The 21,860-nt window shown below is 33.2% G+C and overlaps 1 protein-coding gene and 1 long non-coding RNA gene across 5 annotated transcripts; one reads left to right on the forward strand and one right to left on the reverse strand.

Moving 5' to 3' along the window:
- Positions 1-329: 329 nt before the first annotated feature.
- On the reverse strand, positions 330-11,382 carry LOC8286636 (potassium transporter 7). Its single transcript, XM_002531443.3, has 10 exons — positions 10,910-11,382; positions 10,521-10,749; positions 10,191-10,439; positions 10,001-10,051; positions 8,615-8,875; positions 6,273-6,325; positions 6,022-6,142; positions 2,903-3,157; positions 1,791-2,313; positions 330-1,232 (listed from the first exon to the last, which is right to left on the reverse strand). The coding sequence occupies exons 1-10, from the start codon at positions 11,210-11,212 to the stop codon at positions 695-697; spliced, it is 2,583 nt and encodes an 860-aa protein (XP_002531489.1). The 5' UTR covers positions 11,213-11,382; the 3' UTR covers positions 330-694.
- A 7,322-nt stretch (positions 11,383-18,704) lies between these two features.
- On the forward strand, positions 18,705-21,395 carry LOC112536690. 4 transcript variants are annotated; one of them, XR_007214995.1, is made up of 9 exons: positions 18,705-18,950; positions 19,249-19,465; positions 19,561-19,691; positions 19,797-19,908; positions 19,985-20,146; positions 20,214-20,561; positions 20,638-20,780; positions 20,973-21,056; positions 21,137-21,395. It is a non-coding gene; the product is annotated as an uncharacterized LOC112536690 (long non-coding RNA). The 4 variants fall into 4 exon arrangements; XR_007214996.1 differs by having other exon boundaries at positions 19,621-19,691; XR_003080666.2 differs by having other exon boundaries at positions 19,249-19,691.
- Positions 21,396-21,860: the final 465 nt, after the last annotated feature.

Here is a 21,860-nt window from a genome sequence, read left to right on the forward strand (position 1 = left end):
AGATATGATACATGGTGTGCTAACATAATATATTTATTTATTAATATGGCATATTCTTTTGCAAACTTTTTAATTTTTAATATAATAATTTTCATTTATTTATTACTATGGCCTTTATTTTTTGCTATATAAGTACCATACCAACAAACTAATATTGTTATGATTACTATACACTAATAAGTTAGTAAAAGAGATTATATACTTAAGAATTGAAAATTGACAAAACCATATTCATGATCTCTTGTACTTGTACAAAATTATAGCTATGGAGCATATACAGTGAATTGACAAAGGATTAAAAAAGATAAAAGCTTTTTGGGGAATGGACATTTCGAAGTGGAATTTCTTTATGATGAATCACATTCACGTCACTTTTCAAATGTTAATTACAAGGGTTGATTGATTGCATTTGCATCTGTAACACCAATAAAATCAATGTATATTAAAAGGCAACCCAAGATCAAGACTACAAAACTTCCTGATTTAAGAATGAACCGTTTGAAGGTTGGCACCTTTGAATGGCAAGACAGTTAAGAAATTGGCTTAAGCATAAGTTAACTCACATGCGCATCTCGCATCAAGAAACTGATATTCGCTTTGTGTGAACTCATGGATGCAACTTCTAATTGCCCTCAGTTGCAGGAACAAAAGTGAGGAGGTTAAGGCGCCTTCTTTTTGGTAGCAAAATTAATTGTCAAACCATGTATGTCATGCCAACCTGCATAAGATGCGAGTGGGGAACACTCAAATTTGCAATTCCTCTTCTGCAGTTCTTTCTCAGAAAAGCATAGAAGTAGTTTATGACCAACTTCTTTATAAACCATGAGTCTTTCCTTGCTCTAATATCTCCATGACCAAGAAGATAAACAACCCCAGATTCTTTAGCCTTGCGAATAAAAGATAGCTCCCTTTCAAGGCTCTGTTCTGCATCTGACATATTTGGGTCTGTTTCTGCCTCTACCTTCACCTCTTCAGAGGTACTTGCTTCAGAAGTAGGTTTAGATGTATTCTTATACTCAGCTAGGAGAGGCACACCAAGTGAGTAAACACTTCCGTTGGGAGCTATTAGAAGCCTTGTGCTAGAGGACTCATCCCCAGAGTCTGTATCATCATCCCCGTCGCTCTCCAATGACCTCTCCTGAGCTTCTCGTCGAATAAACTTCTCTAGGCTCTCAATTAAAAGCTGTTCAAACGTCTGGTGATTTTCTTTGCGGACATCCTTGTAGCCATACCTGGTAAGTAATTAATCTCATATTTTAATACAACATGAATATGACCAAGTAGGCTGTACGCAAATTATATAAATCAATGAAACAAGATTAATTTCCTTAAATACTCCACAATTTTGCAAAGTCCTAATGCAGTATTTCTAAATGAACAAAAGATGTCTCCAAGAGTCTGCAATTGCTAGGAGGGATAATTGTTTGGGGCAATTCTCTATGCAAGGACCATGTATTTCTAGTGAAGCAAGGTCTGTGAGATTAAATTACCAATTTCATTAAATAATGAATATCATATTTTCTGGGTGCCAGCTGACATAGATGCTGAAATCACTTCAGATCAGATATGTAGAATCAAATCTTTCCTGCACCAACTAATTCAAAAATTGGGTGTACTCAGCTAAAAGACAATGAGGGTTTTTAAAATTAGAATTCCTGAAATGGCAGGGGGCAGTGATGATTTTCCTATAATGTAGCTCAGCCATGACATCAAGAAATGAATAAGGAACACAGGTATCATAATTCCTTCATACCAAGACAGATTCCAACTTGGAGAAGATGAGAAGTTACCTGGCAATACAGCGAAAAATGTGGTAGCTTTTAGGACAGACTCGTCGGAAAAGGAACCTTTCATTTTGAGGCACTACAGGAACTGGAACATACTTTATACACACAAATATGATCATGGAGTGGATTGCAGGGAGTGTCGTCAGAAAATGGCCAAAAATTGCTGGTATTCCCTTCACCAGCTCATTATAAAGCAAGCCAATGCCTGGGGCTCTGATTGTCCCAAGGTTAGAGCCTAATTCTCGCATCAAATCCATCGAAAGCTTCTGCTTAACTTCAGTTTCATACTTTAGCTTGCTCCCATAATTCCAGATGTACATTATAAGAAACATTATCGCAGCAAAAACCAATATAATCCAACTGCCATCTCCCACGAGTGCTAAAACTGACGATAGAAAAGTCAATTCCATCCCTAGGAAAATAACCGCAAAACTCAGCACAATTATGATGTTTATCTGCCATATGAGAAGCATGACAATAGTTACTAAAATAGTTGTCATCATCATCACCCCCAGCTCAGCAATTCCTGTAATAACCAGTCAGTATGAGAAAACTTAATTTTTCACATAAATAGCAACAGAAATTTGGTGACAAGAATTCTCAAGTACAAACTTTCAACTCAGTATATATTATGCAGCCAGTTTCAGTATGTTGTAACTAAACAATCAACAAATCAATTTTCCCTCAATTCAATTTAAATAAAATAAGAGCAGTTAACCACTATCTATACTTTGCGTATGCACAATTCAAGTTGACATAAAATTGGGACTTCAGGCTTTTTGAAGGAGAGAAAGTTCATTAGACAACCAGAATTTTATACAGTTCTTTTTTGCACATAGGAGAAAATTATAATAGAATTGGAGAATACAAAGTGGAAGGTATCCTCCCACCAATGCTTTTCAGAGTTTGTCTGAGTACCAAAGCATCTATGCTTCTACATTCCTCTATGCCATTTTCTTGAGATATTTGTTATTCATTGATACAGTAAAAATAAATTTTAAATAGATAATACATATATATATAAGATTACTTTTCATTGTCTTATCTGATAAAGAAGAGAATAGCTGAGAAATACAAACAAAAAAAATAAATTAATTCCAGGAACAAGATATTACCATATGCATTTCCCATTTCAGTAATGCTTGATATAGAGCGGACAAACACCAGGCAGACTACTAGTAAAAACCAGTTTATGACAGGAATATAAATTTGACCCATGAATTTCCGTGATGTATGAATGATTTTTAGACGGGGGAAACAACCAAGTGCAGTTGATTGTTTTATACACGAAAATGTGGCTGTTGTCATTGCTCGGCTGGCAATCAGTGCAGCTATGTTAGCAATAAGGAAGACAGGCCAGAAAACACCACCTGCAGACAACATAATCATTGGTTTAACAGAATGAATGAAGCAAAGGATGCAAAATGCAAAAGAGTGTTTCATTCAACTCCATAACACAATAAATGAACAAGGAAATTTCTTTCAGGAAGAATTACTATTTTCCCTTTGAGTTTTAGTGAAAATCATTAGTACGCCTTTGCTGTTTCAAATTTGAATTTAAATACCCTTTACATTTTGATTCCATCAGCTAACCCTTCCATTAGATTTAGTTCACTAGTCTGCCAGTCAAAGAATGGAAAAATACTTTCAAAAGAAAATTATTAATCCCGCTCATGTCACTTCTTTCTTTCTGCCTCTCTTACTCTTGCGCCACCATAAAAATAATAACAAAAGAATCAAACCCAGTGACAACCCAGTCATTTCTCGTATTGATAAGAGCAAAAAAGTTTAAGTCCAGTTTGTTGTTTGGTTAATTATTATTTAAGAGTATGAAAAGAAGGTTTTCTTAGAAATGATGAGTATTAGTTTTTCTTCAGTGGAATACTTGTGTTCATATGAAGTTTTCTTAAACAAAGAGGGGGGAGAAAAGCCAAAAGACAAATTGATTGATGTGTGCAACATTTGCTGTTGATCCATTGATAAGAATGAAACCAAGCATATAATACTTGCTGTGTTCATCCAAAAACCATCGCCTCTTCCCAAATCCCAAACCCAATCATCCACATTAAACAAATAAATTATTGTTGTTTGGTGATGTCTGAACTTCCAGAGAAGAGAGGCTGATTCCAGTTACTTCTTAATTTCATCAATCTCCACCTTTTCTTTCATTTATTTCATTTTTGATAGTTTTTATTAACTGATGGTTTCAGTATAGTATTAATGCATTGAAAAGACCTTGTTTGATAAGTTCGATTTTAATGGATTTTCCATTGGTGACTTAAATGATTCAAGGGTTGTATGATTGCTGCAGACTCAAAATAAGCCAATAGTCCCTAAAAGCTAGGGTTTGAAGATGGGTAAGTTTAACCATTTTTGAGTTTGCCTAACAACCAAAATAATCCAAACCTTTTCACTTCTATTTAAACTTTTAAAATTTTGTTAAGTTTACCCTAACCTATGCTATTTGGTAGCAAACTTGGTCAATTTAGCTAGGGAATAAGAAAGGAGGAAGGTTCAAATAGGGCCCTAAACTTTGCAAGGCAGGGCCAAATAGGCCCTTTTTTACCTTTTTGGACCATTTTAACCCAAAACTTACCCTTTTTAGTTCAATTCAGCCCTTCTTTGGGAGAGTGAATTCACTCTCTATATTAAGAGAGTGATAAAAAAATCAATTTTAAAATTAAATTTAACAAACAAGTAATTAACTATTAATAATAACATTAAAAAGTAATGAATCTTTAATAAAAGTTAACAATTTCTTGAATTATTTTTCAAATCCATCATCACACCCCCTGCCACCACTAAGCTACAGACACCACCAACCCACCGCCATATAGCTACCTTCAGTAACAAATTCTGCCGCAATGATTAATTGTTGGCGATGGCAGAGGCTGGATTCCTCCCGATGCCATTCAAAGTGATTCTAGCGATGGCAAAGGCTGGAACAGTCATGAACGATTCCTCTCGACGGGCAAAACATCTGGGTGACTTGAACGGCTGGATCTGGATTTTTACTGCTTGTTGCAGTTGTAATTGACTATTGCTGAAGCTGATGTTGCTTCTGCTATTGTTGGGTCTGATTTTCTTAGGATAGATCTCAGTAATGAATTAGAGGAGAAAAGATGTGTCATTGTTCTTATTGTTGGTTACTATTTTTATTGATGTTGTTATTCTTGTTGCTTTTTTTTTCGATTATGGTGGTGGTGAGTAGTGGTGGCAGAGGTGGCAATGATGATGGCGGCAGCAGTGGCTGTGGTGATGGGGATGGCCAATGGAGTTTTCTTTTTAGGAGTTATCTTTTAGTTATGTATTTCAATTGTTTTTAAATTATAAATCACTTTTTAAAGATATTACACTATTTTTTTATTTTAACTTTTTCTTTTACTCGTAAAGGAGAGTGGCTCTCACTCTCTCATCTAGGGGTAAATTGAGCTAAAACATTAAAGTTCTGGGTTAAATGGCCCAAAGAAATCCAAAGTGTCTATTTGGCCCCGCCCACAAAGTTAGAGGCCTATTTGAACCTTATTCCCATAAGAAAATGTACCTACAAATCCTACTAAGCTATAGGAAATGCGAGAAAAAGGAAAATTATCTTTTCACTTATTAAAGGCTTTAATAAATATAAATGATTATTTTTTAATTTAAGAATATTAATATCAATTTTTTTATACAAAATTAATCAATTTAATTATTAGCTTTTACTAATAAATAAAAAATAAGAAAAATAAAAAAAATTCTATTACAGACATTTCAAACAAGAAGAATTTTAAATATTAAGGTAATTATATACCTATTAGACATACATTTTGGTCCGCACTACATTGGCAAGTTTGTTATGGGATGTTGTATATGTTAAGCTAACTAAACTTAATAAAACTAAAAGGTGTGGATGTGCAAGGGTTTGATTTGTTTGGTCATTTAGCCTTTTTTTGGTAGATAATGCAAATTAAGCACTTCTATGGGTAGTTTGGCCATTTTCATTGCCATTAACAGCAGATAATTGAGTTTTCAACAAACAGGTTTCTGTTAACATAACAAAAATATGAGGGTTTTCATTTAATTATAAAATGAGGACCTACCGGTGATTTTGATCTAACCTCAAGGGGAATTAGTAATTCTGAATCACCCTTTCTATTCTAAGCATAAAAGAGCATAAAAGGATATACGAGAAATATGTCCAGTAGTATAGCCTATATTAAATGGACTTTATTTACAGATGCAGAACACATCTTACTTGGAACTGATGAGAAAAATGCTTGCTCAGCCACAGATCCACTATGGTTTTCCATAAGGTACGCAGCTTGACCCAAATAACCCAACAAGAGGCAAGGCAGAACAAGCAATAAAAATGTAAGCTGCAAATTTACCACCATTAAATAAATAAAACTGTAGCAATCAGAACAATGAGAACATACACACCAAGTGCTTATGAACATTATGAAAATAATAACAAAAGTGCAGCAGAATAGTGTCTTCTTGCTTTACCTGAATTGATCTGACAGAAAAGTAGCAAAGATCTGCAAACATTGCCTCAGAACCTACAAAACCATAGCAACAATCATAAAAGAGAAGGCAAAATGATATCCATATATGCTGACCATAAAACAAAGAATCAGCAGCAAGAGATGAAATAAAGTGGTTCACAAGTCTCATTCATATCATATTACATAAGATTATTTCTCTACTTAAAAAATACATCTATACACAGAGGACAAAGCTAAATGAAAAACCCTTTCTTTTGGAATGTATGGCTCCTTCCTTGCTGAGAACACCTCAGGACAAACTCTAGATCAGTCCCTCCCCAATGTACATAAAAGATGTTTATGTTCCTCCGTTTATGAACCTTAGTACCAAATATGAAAATCAGATTGAAAGCATCTTCCTAACCATGACAATGAGTTACTTACGGGTGGTATGAGCAAAATCTTAATTTTTTTCCTGAAAATGAAAACCTTGGGTCCAGCCAGGTTACTAGCAACCCCAAAGCCAAGTTTTGGGACTTCACCTGTAACTAATTTAGTTAATGGGCATGTGCTATTCGCGTTTATGGTGAATTCACCATGTACTTTCAGTTCTCGCTTGCTTTCTTGGATAAAATCATGGTTCTGCACAGAAGCATCCATGAAAACTCAAAATGTATGAAGTTTATACCTACTCATATCTTGGTTCAAGTGAACTAAAACTACAGTCGTAATTACTAAATGTGCAATATCAACCAGTTGGTCAAACCAGCAAACCAACTAGGAGATATCATAAGTTTAACTCCTAGTTTTCACCCTCACCCCCTCCTCTTCTGTCCAAAACACATATGACCATCACCAAGTTGAACAAAAGATGCCAAATCTGATCACCATTTTCCTTGGAAGGAAGCAGCTCGTGTAAGAATCAGCCAAAGCCCTGGACCTAGCGCAAGGGTATGCCTTTGACAAATGAAGTGTGGCATGAAAACCTTAGAATAGGCAGAAAAGAAATAAAGGTTGCTAGAAATTTAGAATCAATACCATTCATCACTAAATAATAAAACAACTAGTCAGTGGTCAACAAATCCCTCTTTAGATTTACTAAAAACACGGTCATCTTAGGATCTCTTCTAGATTAAATATGCTTAGCATTAGTCGATTTCATATACCATGTGGAGGACAGGGAGAGGGAAAAAAATGAAAAAGGAAAACAAATGATCACCTCTAAATCCCTTATGACTGTAGGAAAACCAAAAGGCATGTATGTCCAATTCAGTTTTCAAAAAGGCAAGAAACAAAGAAAAAGAAAAAGAAAGATAACAAGATGAAAGAAATGAAAAAAGAAAAAAAGAGAAAGAAGCTCAATATACAAATGATAAAATGAAATTAGCTGCTATTTTGATAACATCTAAATCTTAAAATGAGGCTTTTTTTACATAGAACTATCACTTGACCTGCAACCGAAGCAATGCTACATTAATTCATTACTAACTTTCGGTTGTCATATTAGTTAAGGGTATATGCGTAGTTAAGCTTTATCTATCTTTCTATGAAATACAAATAATTTCATATTTTAAATAAAGTCATCTTTTATTTCTTTGACTTAAAACTCGTATTTTGGAGTTTATTTTGTAACTTTTTCCAACTAGGATTTGTATTCCTAGTAAGCTATTTCCATATTGTGTTAGTGCTAAGTTGGGTGCCCAACTCAACTATGTTTTACTTTAAACCAGTTGGCTTGAACCTTAAATCATTTTCCCCCAATTCACTGGCTTTAAAGCTATTCTTCTAGAAAGAGCCTGCAATCACTATTTCACTCCAAATCAGGATAGCTCTGCCACTCATTTCTTTTACCCTGCATTGTGTTTGTCCAGAACACATGACTCCAAACCCTCTATAATACCCCTCCAGAATTTATGCCTGCATAACTGCTTTAAATATTAATTTGCATTAGGAAGAGAGGTGACAAAATTAACACGCATTGCTTTCTGAAAAATTCCTTGCTCCTTCCTAATTACACAATTCCCTTCTTCTAAGTCCAAAAAACCCTATTGTTCTCTACCAGCCACTACTGTGAGATCACTACATGAACATTAAGCATGACCATCCTACACCCTTAGGTTATACAGCCTAAAGAATTATTTGGAGTTGAACCATGGTGTCTAACATCCACTTCCTAAAGCAGAAAATATAATTTGTTAACAGAAGGGAAAAATTACATTTATTGTGGAGTAAAATTAGAAAGGCAGCTCAACCAGAGATACTAAGGAAGTAAACCGCTTCCCAATAGTACCAAAAATAAAAATTTAAAAACTCTAGAAAAATTGCATCCCTGAGTTTAAATATTTCCAGAATTACTCTGTTTACCTGTTGCACAAAGCAGGCAACCTCCAAGGGCTCGCCAAGCCTTAGTAGAATTCCGCTTGAAGAAGTAATAAATGTGAACAGGATTAAATGCTCTCAAGACAGTGCTGTCGTATTTGACAAGGTTGTAAATTCCCATGCCCGCAAGAGAACAAAACCATATGAATAAAGCAGGGCCCACAGCAAGTCCCACTTTACTTGTTCCAAACTTTTGTACACTGAACAAAATTACAAGAAAGGCAACTGAAATCATCACCACTTGCTCTGCACGAAAAAAGTTATAATGATAATTAATTTAACAATACAAACTGGTTTACCTTGATTGAAAAGAAAAACTGCAAATGGAAAGGATACTTAGATAAGCAAAAGAACAGAAAGAATGCAGGATTTAGCTAATTCGGTTTATCAGAAGAAATTAATTGAACTTGGAAGGCATCAACCATGTGCACTAGAAGATGAACAAAGAAAAGAAATTAAAACTTCTAATGTGGGTGCATCTAGACTGACACATTTTAAACAACACTTGCAATCATGGACCTCACCGCACTGTGGCAAAAGAATTCTTCCCTATTTTTCTTTTTTAAAGCAAGGCATGTGAAGACACTTAACTATGATTAGACATAGAGATTGTTACATTCTTGGAGTCTATGCAACTTCAGTTGCTAATTTAGTGGCCAAACTTTACTGTTTTGCAGTAACAATTGAGTGTATAAACAACTATTTTTGTTCTAATCAAGTGCATTTGTCCAGATCTATTTTTCGGATTGCTAAACCAATTATCCTAAGAAAACCGCTCCTATCTCTCTGACTTTCTGCCTTTCTCTCTCATTTACCTAGTAAAAATCTACTTCTCCTCTTTCTATCCCTACAATAAAAACATCCAAAAATAAGGAAAACAAACAAACAAAGTGCCAAATCCACAAAATTCAGAGTTGTCATGATGCCTGTTCTAAAAACAAGGTTCAAACTTTCAGCATTGCTGCAATGTTTGTGGAAAGATCAATTGCATGTGATATGCATAAATGTGATTAGTTAGTAGTCAGATCTAATCCTAATTGTCAAAGCCTGGTCTAGCTATTTGTCTTCTATTTTTATTAATATTCAAATCATGTCTAGATTTTATCTAGTCTGCTAGCAATACAACACCCTGCTACCCAACCCACATCCTAGAAACACTCATGCAAGTCCACCAACCGTGTGGGGATGCCTGGCTAACAAATCAATATATAAATTGCTTTCTAGACATCAGACCTTAAAGAAAATACCGAAATCAGAAGTTATGCAAATTCTTTCTGATTAAAGGACAATAAAACAAACAAAAGAAAAAAAAAATTAATAGAAGAAACAAATGCTTATACAATGGATTAACAGGGTATACTCAAGGCTTACCTTGTTCAATTGCAGCCACACCAACCTTCAGACCACCAACAGCTGACATTACTGCATCAAGATTAACAAAGCCAAATCATCAAGGTAAATCCAAAACCAACAAAAAAATGCTCAGTTATAACAATTCACAACATAAAATACCCATATTGAAGCAACTTTTTTGCTTAAGAAAGCAAGGCATAATAAAAACCTGACATTGCTGGCGTAACAACCCCATCAGCTATAACCATAGCTGTACCAGCAAGTACTAATATGAGAAGCAGCTTTTTAAGAGTCTGTGAAGTCTCAAGTCTTTCCTTGATTTTCAATGATCTCTCAAGTTCGGGTGATGGCACCTTGAGCCTGAAGCTCGATATACGGGCATCTGAAGGAAGTTGATTCGGGAGAAGACTGACCTTAGCGTGCCTACAAATCAGCGAGTACAAGGCAAAAGTACCTCCTGCAATATTTAATTTTAACAATTAAAAATGGTTCATAAGTGAACACTGTTATTATTGGTTATAAAGATTGATCAACATACCTTCACCATCATCATTAGCCCAAAGAACAACAAGAACATATTTAATCAAGGGAATCAAAATTAAGGTGTAAAGAACTAGTGATAACGCGCCAAGAACATCTTCTTCTCCCTTTATAGGTGCTTTAGTAAACATCACATCAAATGCATATAATGGACTTGTCCCAACATCACCAAATACAATTCCAAGTGTCTGACAAGCTAGTATAATTTTCCTTCCCAATGTGAAATCCTGCAAATTCAAGTTATTGCAATTCCATTTTTTATTTTTTCATTATTTAAATAACCCATAAACATTTAAGCCTTTAAATTAGCATAAAGTTCAGATCTTGCTCTATTTGCAAAAATAACTAACAGCTTATAATAACTAAGCTAACAAATAAAATGGCGACCTCATAATCGTTACGTTGAGCACCAGGTATCTCAAGGGCTTCAACATCAAAAGAGTCGATGCGAGGTCCAGTACGGATCAGCCGTTGCTCAGCATTATCATCTTCATCTTCTGAATCAACTACACCACCTGTAAGGCGGTGATTATCATCCTCATCCCCATCATCATCATCATCTTCGTCGTCTACAACGGAATCGTCGTCGTCGTCTTGGAAAACCCAGCGGGATTCTATGGAGTCCATTGAACCTAATCTATCTGATCCACCTCCAATGCTACCACTGCCTACCCCATTCTCCTCCGCCATGGTCCGTACGTGCGGCAGAACCTTTTAATTTTCTAGGGTTTGGTGATATTTCTGAGACATGGGCGGACAAATCTGATGGGATTTGAGATTTTTCACGGGATGAACAAAAGAAAATGAAAAAGGAAAAATTTTGGGAGCTTCCTTATGCTTAAACTAAACAGTTAACTCTAATATCTGTTTAACTAATTAATATCCCAATTAGTGCTTTAATGACCTATTCGATTTCAGTAAACATAATTTTCAATTAAATTAAGTTATTGCTCATACACTAAGTATTAATTATTTAGTTTTAATGATATTATTTGCATAACTTTTGTTTATGATATTATTGAAGAAAATTAAATATACTTATATTCAAATATTTATATTTTACATATATCTTTTTTAAAATATACATTTTTATAAATAATGATTAACTAAATATTACTCTTACTTCTTTTAAATTTATATTTTTAAAATTTTTTTCAATTAACTAAAAGATTATATCTAGGAAATTATTATTTAATTAATTAAAATTAATAGTTAACCGAATATTTTTTATAAATGATTTTAAAGATTTTTATCATTAACTAAAATATGGGTGAACAAAACCTACTCTTTCTATTTTCTTTTTATATTAATGTTAATAATTGAATTCATTATTTATTTAGATTTATAAGAAAATAATTAAATTTGGTGTGATAAATAATTTTAATATTAAAAAATACATAATTTCTATATTACCAATTCATTTAAATTTTAGTTTTTAAAATTAATTAATCATTTGTAGCCTCTGTCTCTTTGTATTTGCATGCGATTCATTATATTTAGAAATATATTAATTAAAACAAAAAAATATTGCTAAACTAAAATTAATAAAATTATTATTAATAGAATAATTCATTACTCATCACAACAATTACCCTTGAAATTTTATCTTACCAAATATACCAATACATATTAAGTATATTGGCAAAGTTTTAATTTAATTCGATTTTATGCAACCATATGCACTGAAAGGATCACCATATCATGTTTTTGTAATGCTTGAGTAGAAAAAGTATATTTGATGTTAATTCACCATAAAAATACATATCGCTTGAAGGAATTTTTATTCTTCACTTGTCTTATATATTTAGTTCACTGGATACTAATTCCTAATATATAAATTGAAATAATTTCCATTGATGAAATTAAAGAAATTATTAATTATTAAAAAATAACGTACATTACGTATAGTATTATTGGATAAATAAATTTTAATAATGAGGTTTCAATTCAATTTTATTAGAATTAAATTGAATTCTAGTAATTTGCTATGTGCACAAATAGAAATACTAGAAGTAATAGAATCAGTAGTAGATATTGATCTAATTCAAGATAGATTACAATAAGAACTTGCGTATAGAATTGGAACTAGTAGAAGAAAAAGGAGGAATAAAAGAAAGAAGCAGTGGTGAAGCACCGAGACCAAATAGAGGAGAGAAATATAGGTTTATATAGCAATTTATCCCCCTAAATTCACAACCAATGTCCAAATCATTCCAAAATTAACTTTGTTGTTCAATTACTTAATTTATATGTAAAAGTGCTCGTTATACTCCTCAATCGTTTCTTCGGCTCACTCATGAGTATAATGCACAAGTTTAATAATAAAAAATATTCAATATTTAATATTAATGAATTTTAAAAGATAAAAAAATAAATCCTTATTATTGATTATACTCCATTTTTATCACAATCACAACTCAAAACTTTAATTTTATTTCTGCCTCTTCCTTCTACTATCTTTTATCTCTTATTGTAAAAATCAATTTTTGATAGAATGAAAATGTATATATAGGAGAATATTAATAATATATTATGACCCTGGTCAAAATGCAGGTCTCATACATTATAGGGATGGTGAGAAGAAATATTCTTAGATCAAGAAAACCTCTATGAATGTATCAGCTACACAACAAAAGCTTATGATAGTCGATATGAGTCCTAACCACCCATCAATTCATGGTGTTCTTCTATCATCATTACTTTATACATGTTATAGATTACAAACCAATATTAAGTTATCTACATAGAGGGATGGAAACAATTGCCAAAAATCTCACAATTTTACAATATTTATCCTATGTAATATGCGGAATTATTTGGGCACAATTGCCAAAAATCAATATTAAGTTATCTACATAGAAGAATGGAAACAATACCAAAAATCCCACAATTTTACAATATTTGCCCTATGTAATATGCCAGATTATTTAGCTACTACGTCCACATAGGCAAATCATTACTTCAAAATGATATTTGTCCTTGATTTCATCAGGAAATTTGGAAGTAAATTCTAAAATTCTTGAAATTAGTGAAACATTATTTTCAAAAATTTCATGTCCAAGAAATCTAATTTTTGTTTGACATAATCATTTTAGGTGCAGAAACAACTAAACCATTTTGCTTAATTATATTGTAAAACTTATGCAAATGAGAAAAATGTTGTGCTAATGAACTTGAAAAAACTAACACGTCATCAATGTAAACAATGGTAAATGATTGATGATCATGAAAAATATCATTCATAATTCTTTGGAATTCAGATGGTGCATTTTTTAATCCAAACGGCATGACATTCCATTCATAATGACCAAAAAGGACATTAAAACCAGTTTTGTAACTATCTTTTTTATTAATTTGAATTTGCCAAAAACCAGATTTCATGTCGAACTTGGAATAAATTTTTGAATCATAAAGTTTTTTCAACAAATCTCTTTTATTAGGTAAAGTTATCTACGTAGAAGAATGGAAACAATTATCAAAAATCCCACAATTTTACAATATTTGCCCTATGTAATATGCCAGATTATTTGGCTACTACGTCCACATAGGCAAATAAATGGCCTAGAACTATTAGGGAAATGCTGCTTTCTTTTTTCTAAAGATTCTGCTTTTATAAATTCTTGTTTTATCTTTTTTCTATCTTAAATTGGTAAAGATTTGTTGAGTTTCAAATGAAGTGTGAAACTTTTTATTTTTCCATTTTTGCAGTGGACAAAAAAAATTAATAAGTTGTTACTTTGAATTCTTTTACCTCAAATAAATAAGTTTTGATTTACACCATTATTAATGAGAAATTCCTTCCTTATAAAAAGAAAGAATGAAATAACATTAACTTAAGAACCAAAACGAATTTCTTCACCATTATCTCTCATCTAAATTAATATTGTCACTGCTCACATAATCATTCACTAACATTACCATTTCTAATCTACACCACTATCGCCGTTCACAACATTCAATTCCTTATCACAAATTCCCTAATCTACTAGTCGCTTTAACTCTTAATCATTCTCGACTTGAATTTTAGCTTTTTTATAGATTTCATGATCTCACTAGCTTTTTTTTTTTGTTTAATAGATGAAATTTCATTAGTCTAGCACTTGGCCAAAAACAGAAGATACATCTCTAATAAAAACAGCTTCCAATATAAGTTGTTTGATTAGCTTCAAATAAAATTGTTTCATTTATTGTTAAAGAATGTTTTGCTCTTGGATCTATAGTTGTCGTCATTACTTTGTAATAAATTCTATAAATGACAGCTATAAATCTGGAATTTTCAGCAAAATCCATATTTTTGGTTTTAACAGTTAAAATTAATGTATCTAAAATATTTGAGTCAAATAAAGAAACTGAAAAATTTGGATAACAATTAAAATAAACATGACCATTTGCTAAATTTGATTCAGCCATTGCCAATAGTGAATTTGAAAAATTCAAATGTTGTGCATCTCTTAAACAGAGAAAAATAGATATGTCTAAATCAATTCTAAATAAAGGTTTAACAGCAATTTGAACCATACCTATATGCAAAAATTTTAATCTTTTTACTTATTTAATTCTCTTATTATTTCTCTAGTTGAAACTTCATAGACAAAACATCATCAATCATTGCTTTAATATTCTAGCTAATATCACACACTCTATTTAATAGGTTTGTGTTAAGGAATGACTTTTGAAATAAATTTTTAGCCTTTTTTGGCTTTACTTCTTGAATTGTAATGAAATAATAAAGACAACAAAAACAATCAAATAAGGAGAAATAAATATTTGATTTTATGTTTTTGTATTTCAATGTAAAATAAATAGTCAAGTATTATAGTAAAAAAAGAAAAAAAATCAAATTAATATTTTAATTATTCCTAATACAACTCACTTGCTTTAGAAGGTGCAGATAACACATTTTATTAATTTAGCCAAGATAGTTAATTAAGGCGATTTAGACCTCAGTTATAAATTCATGGGGCAATTTACTATTTAAACCAAAAGATATAGTAGAATAAGTAATAAGTAGAAATTTGATAGGCAATAAAAGAAAAATTCATTAAAGATAAATATACAACTTCCCCAACCCTTGTGATTGTGACTATTAGCTTATAAGATGACATTCCTAAAAATATATCATTTAAATATCTAGTTTCTTTTTGGATTAAAGTCATTTATATATTAAATTGCTATCTTTCTAGATTGTTATATGCATTTCTCAAGGAAAATTGTATATAATTGGATACCTTTTCTCTTATTAAAAAGAAAAATTTCATGTAAAAGTCATTTTTAAAATCTCCAAAATAATTTTAAAAGATTAAAAAAAATTATATTTCTACTTCTGGAAACTACACAAAACGGAGCTGTATAGTTTGTTGGTGAATTCTAGGATGTCGTAGTTTATAATAAGGTAACTCTTTTTTAATGCTTTCATGTATTTATTCAATAAAAAATTATAAAATTCAAATTAAATTTATATAAAAATAGCAATATGCACCTTTTGTGTAAAATCTTACCCGCTAAATTTTTTTTTATGTACATTGCTTAAAGAAACTTTTTATATAAATATATTTTATAAATTTTCCTTGGAGAAAATTTATAAAATATAAAGATAAAATTAAATCATTATGAACTGTGTTATCTTATAATTGACCTAGTTTGTCTAGAAGCTTTCTATTTCACTTTTATTTTTTTAGGAGATTTATTGGTTGGTGAAGATCAAACCAAATAGATGGATTTCAAGCCAACCTTACCTTTATTTTTAGAGGAAATTACATCATATATTTTTTTAAATCATTTATACTATTGTTTTCTTTTATCTTAATTTTTTTAGCTACTTTGATTTTTTTTTGTTTTCTTTATACAATATAGTTATAGCTGAAGCAAAAATAATTTCATGGTAGATGGCAAGGCTCATTCACCACTGCCGTAAGGGAAAATGGCAGGGAGAAGTCAGGTTTAAGGTTTTTGATGGTGAGGAACACAATAGCGGCATCAGAATGAAGAAATGATGCTAGTAGGAGGCTGAACCAGTGACGACAGTAACAAAGCGACTTCTTCCTTCTCACTTGACAATTTTCGATTTGTTTATGGTCAAATGGAACTCGCTAGACAACTACAGAGGAGGGGAAGGAGATTTGGTTAGTGTTATGGTGGTGAAAAGGGTAGTGAATGGCAGAAATGGGGGAGTGGCGCTGTCGAGGAAGAGAAGGGAGATGGGAAGCTGCTTTTCATTATTTTCTGAGAGGAAAAACTTCTTTTTCAGTCCTTCAAAAATCAAGCCCGTTACAGCAGAACTCGATTTTTTATTTTATTTTATCCATTCCTTTTTTTAATTTTATTTTACCCAATTAATCATAATCAAGGCCAATTAACCCTAATTGACTCATTAATAATAATATTGCAAATACTAATTATATACCAAATATATAATAAATATATATTAAATAGACACTAAAAATATTAAATAGATATTAAAAGATAATTTGATATATCAGTTTCGGATAATAGTATTATGACAAATGTATATAAAATAAATACTAAAATCGTGAAATTGATACTAAAAATTCGAAATAGATGATAAAAAATAGTTTCAAATAATATTTATATACCAAATATCCTAAAAATATGATATAAAACTTTTCAACTAATTATAATTATATATATACAAAAAAATAGAGAAATAGCAACGAACATAGAGGGGTTAAATCCATCAGTAAGGCACTTTAGTGAGAGACATACAATAGATAATATTTGTTCGGTAAAGTGATCATTGCTAATCACTTACTGAAAGAAATTTCAAACCCGTCGCTAATATAGCAATAGATATGGTGATGGATAATCGTCGCTAAATGGTGGAAAAGACTTGTAATCTCAGCGATGAAATTGGAGTAGCAACAACGTAGTGAGGGATAAGCCGTCGCTAAGGAAATCCAGTTAGCAACGGATAATATCCCTCACTAGTATTGTAGCAGACTGTCCCTTGTTGTTTAGGGACGGATATTGTCTGTTGCTAATGCCATACAAATAGCAACGAACTATCCCTCTCCTAAACGTATAGTGACAGATTTGGTTTATCGTTAAGTTGCAACGGATAATGTCCCTTGCCTTTTGCTTTTATTAGCGATAGATTATGTGTCCGTCGCTGATTTATTTATTTAAAATAATATTTAATTATTATCCGTCGTTAATCCATCACTAAATTGTTGATTTTTAATATTAAAATATTATTTGTTTATTTATTCACATATTATAGAAAAATAAAATGGAAAAATGAGAGAAATTATGTATAAATCAATAAAAAGATTGAATAACAAAATATAATATCATAAAGTATATAAAATGTATAAAATTGTAAAAGAATAAAAATACATAAAAAAGTCAATGATCAAGATCAGAGGCAGACGAAGGAGGATTCTATGAAGGTGCAAGCTGGTTGGAACGTGCCATCTCTGTAATGAAGCGTCGCATGTCTTCCATTTACTTTTGCATCTGCCATTCCATTACGACTCGTTGTGCCTCCATGGTTGCCCGCTGCTCCTCTTTTACCGCTGCTCGCCGCTCAATCTATTGTTATAGCTCCTATTACAACTCTTAGCGAATAGTGTCTCACAAACCATGCCTATTGACTTGAAAACTATGCTCGCTGATTTGGGAATAATGCCAATTGATATAGTATCATGCTCGTCAATGTGGGAGCCACGCCCGTTGATTTGGGAATCACGCCCGTTGAAATGGGAACCATGCCCTTTGTTATGGGTACCACACTTGTCGATTTGGAAGGCACGCCTGTTGATTTTATTTTTGCAGAGACTTCCTTCTGGCTATTTTTCATAATTTACCACTTCGAGTTAATTCGATAATTTTCCATTTTTGGGTGCTTTTGATTAGAAATTCTCATCCCAAGGTGCAGTCTGACTCAATTGATATCCTTCGAAAGCTATGTTGGTATTTAGCCCGCTTAGGGACTAAAATTGTTGATGGGTTAGGGACCAAACTCATAATTTTTTGACAATTTCGCCTCAGAATGCAAATTAGCCCTTAATGTGCCTTTTTTTGGAGCTCGTGTTGGTTTTCAGTTTATTTAGGGACTAAAATGTAATTTCAAATGGCCAAGGGCCTAAATGACATTTGTACCCTCTTTAAGGCTTATATATACCCTCGTTCTTATTCATACACCATCTTATTCCATTTTCTCTTTTGCTTTCTCTTAAATATTTTCTTGCTTTTTCTTCGATTTCTCACCCAATTCACAACCGAATTCTACAAAATTGGTCTAAAAATGTCGGCCTCAACTTCTAGATTCTCCGAGCATACTCCGATTGCACCCAACTAGGAGTTCTCACCACTTATTTCCCACCAAAATGATTTAGGACTTGTAAAAGAAGAAGAAATTCCTTTCTTAACGAAATTGAACACTCACTGGGCGTTTTCGATCGTCGGAGAGGTATTTTTATGGTTTTAGACTTTATCTCTTGTCACTTGTATACTAGATACATGCGTTATTTACTCAAAATGCATGATAAATTTATGAAAAAGTTGAAAAAATCATGTGCCCTAACCTACAAAGCTGATTCAGCTGTGCGCACAACAGATCAACTCTGAACAATCCAATTGTCCATGGGCTGAAATGGGTTTTTGGGGCATTTTAACATAAAACATCAATAGATAAATACTATACTTACCTGTTTGAAGTCTTTTTTATGCATGAATTATATTTAATACCTGTGTCTGTGCTTTTTCAGAGTGGTGATGTATCGATTAGATTCATCAGAAATTTCTATAAAGGCCATGAGTGCTTTGACAAGCTCCCAAGCTCTGTCTAGGCTAGGATCAGCGATACTAGCTTTCGTCGAGTTGTGGCTACGCTTCCATTCGTTACTATGAGGATGGATCATACTTTTGTATACGCATTAATCGAGAGGTGGATAGACACCACTTATACCTTCCACACCCCGACCGGTGAGTTGACAATGTCTCCTCTCCCTTTTGATGCTATCACAGATATATACTTCTTGGGTATCCGTATCTCCTTTAATGATGCCATTCTCGATCAGCGCCCTGATATCTATGAGTGCTATATTACGAACCTACTTGGGTTTTTATTGGCATGCCAGAACACCTGCTGCATTGCCTACTAGAGCATTCATCTCCATACAGAGGTTTCGTGCCTCAAAATGCTTGAGAGGTAAATGGCCTAGACCTTCTTGGTATATCTTTTCAAGACCACTTTGTTCAGTGACTCAGAAAATTTATTGAACTTCTATTTATTTGGCACCTCTATGGGATTTAGACTAGGTCTCCTCCTAAATTAGGGATCTGCAGCTCTCGCTTATTTGTATCATCAGATGGACATTACCATCCTCAGGAATAAGAAGATTTACGGCTTTTAGCATGTCGTACACGTAAGTTATGCTCTATCTTTGTTTTTGTCCCCTTCCTCTTTTATTTGCATCACGACTACTGACTTTTATTTTATAGGTTTGGGCTTTCGAGTTCGGCCTTCTGGGGGGCTCATAACCCATTTGTACGTCATGGGTCTTCCTTCGCTTAAGTCGTTAGGGCTCGAGCCGGAGTGTTCCATTAGAGTGGGCCTAAATTCACATGCACTACATGTGGATCATCTTCCTAACCTGGGATAAGGTAAATTAAAATTTATTAATCATATTTACAATTTATGCATAAAGTTACTTACCTTTGCAGTTTACAGGTCCAAAGCAATTGGCTAGGGGAGTGCCATCACTAGGATCCCCACATACTCTCTGTTGCTAACCTCGAGCATAGGAGGATTTTGTTATCCGGACCTGCCTGTCGGGCATGGTATTCAGCCAAAAGGATTTATGGGTAGGAGCGAGGCCTTAATAGACATCGAGTTCCCTCGCCTCCACCTCTCTCTATGTTCTAGATTGTGGATCTCGCTAGAGAGGAGCTAGCGACATGTTTTGCAAGATATTATGAGCCCGAGGATCTCACTATCCGGTCCCGAAGGACAGACTATGCTTCCTTTATTCCTCAATTATTGGGGACTGTGCTGTTCGACAATGACACCATGATTCATGTACTTTTTTTAACTTGCTTTGTTGAATCTTCTATTTTTTTTATTCTGCTTATTTACACAACTATTTTGTCTATAGTTCATCATCCATTGTGCCCCTGCTACTCCTGAACCAAGCGAGGGGCAATTTGCCCGATGCTCCAGGCCATCCCATATCTCAGGTTCCTCTACTAATGTTGCCTCCGAAGCACCTCCTACAGCCATAACGGACGTGATTCTAAGGTGCGTCCCATTCCTCCCAGACTCGATGGTCTCATACTGGAGCCCTCATGGTGCAATAGACCACCGACTTACTATGGAGCACTGCCTCCCGTTGAAGACTATTCTGCATACTTATACATATATAAGTAACATTTTGCTTTGCGTTTTCATGTCTCTTTTCCTGAAAAGTAACACATAATGATAATCACACAGGTTCAATGAGACCAATTTAAGCATGTACACTAATTGGTCGGTGCTGCGAGGAGACAATTCTTTATCCTTGGTGAGGATTGACGAGTAAGAAAAATATATTATGAAATGCAGCATGTATGCATGTATTAAACATATTGATTAATCTCCTTTTCGATTTTCCTCAGAGAGACCATGAGAGCTTGTAATGGCAGGTGGATGAGTGATAACATCAGATTGATGCTAAAAAATGCAGGATCGAGACTCTGATGCTTTAGTTGTATACCTTGTGGACTTAAGGGATGGACACCAATTTAGACGATATGATGAGGGATTCAAGAGAGAACCCTAGCTTCTTATTGCTTCTACCCGTTTTTACCATTTTTCTTTATATAGACCTTGAATCTTTTGAAGATGTATAAAAATTTTATGCTTTTGGTGTTGAAATCCCTTCTTTACTTTTAATCGCTTCACTATATTGCATATCTTAGATTTACACACAACTGAGGATCGAGAAAATGCCTAAAAAGCCCTTAAAAGCCAAAAAGATGCATGATGACGTCATACATCCAATTGGTTATGTGCTTAGCTGATTCGGCTCTGCACATAACCGATCAGCTATGCATTCATTCGATTCAGCTCTGCGATTGCAGAGTCTAAATTTAACTCTGATTTTACGCCTATAAATACACATGCACCCCTCATACTTCCCTATACTCGATTTTCATCTTTAAAAGTGAAAAAAACATGTCTAAGAAAAGTGCCAAGAGACTACAAACTCTTCTCAGAACCCTAACTGATAATGATTGGATTAAACTTAGGCGATTTCGTCTTTCGTCCTTTAAAGCCATGCAACATACCAAACTTAATTATGGATTTCTTCATTCTACCGATAACTTTTGGTATCTAAGA

Source organism: Ricinus communis, chromosome 3, assembly GCF_019578655.1.
Source record: "Ricinus communis isolate WT05 ecotype wild-type chromosome 3, ASM1957865v1, whole genome shotgun sequence".
In the NCBI taxonomy this organism is placed as follows: domain Eukaryota; kingdom Viridiplantae; phylum Streptophyta; class Magnoliopsida; order Malpighiales; family Euphorbiaceae; genus Ricinus; species Ricinus communis.

Bases quoted from the DNA above. Each gene is read 5' to 3' on its own strand.
- LOC8286636 (XM_002531443.3), bottom strand. From the start codon at position 11,212: ATGGCGGAGGAGAATGGGGTAGGCAGTGGTAGCATTGGAGGTGGATCA. The intron at 10,052-10,190 runs GTTTTTATTATG...ATCTTGATGCAG, and splicing joins TGTTACGCCAGCAATGTCAG to TAATGTCAGCTGTTGGTGGT. The intron at 3,158-6,021 runs GTAAGATGTGTT...TGTTGTCTGCAG, and splicing joins ATTTTTCTCATCAGTTCCAA to GTGGTGTTTTCTGGCCTGTC.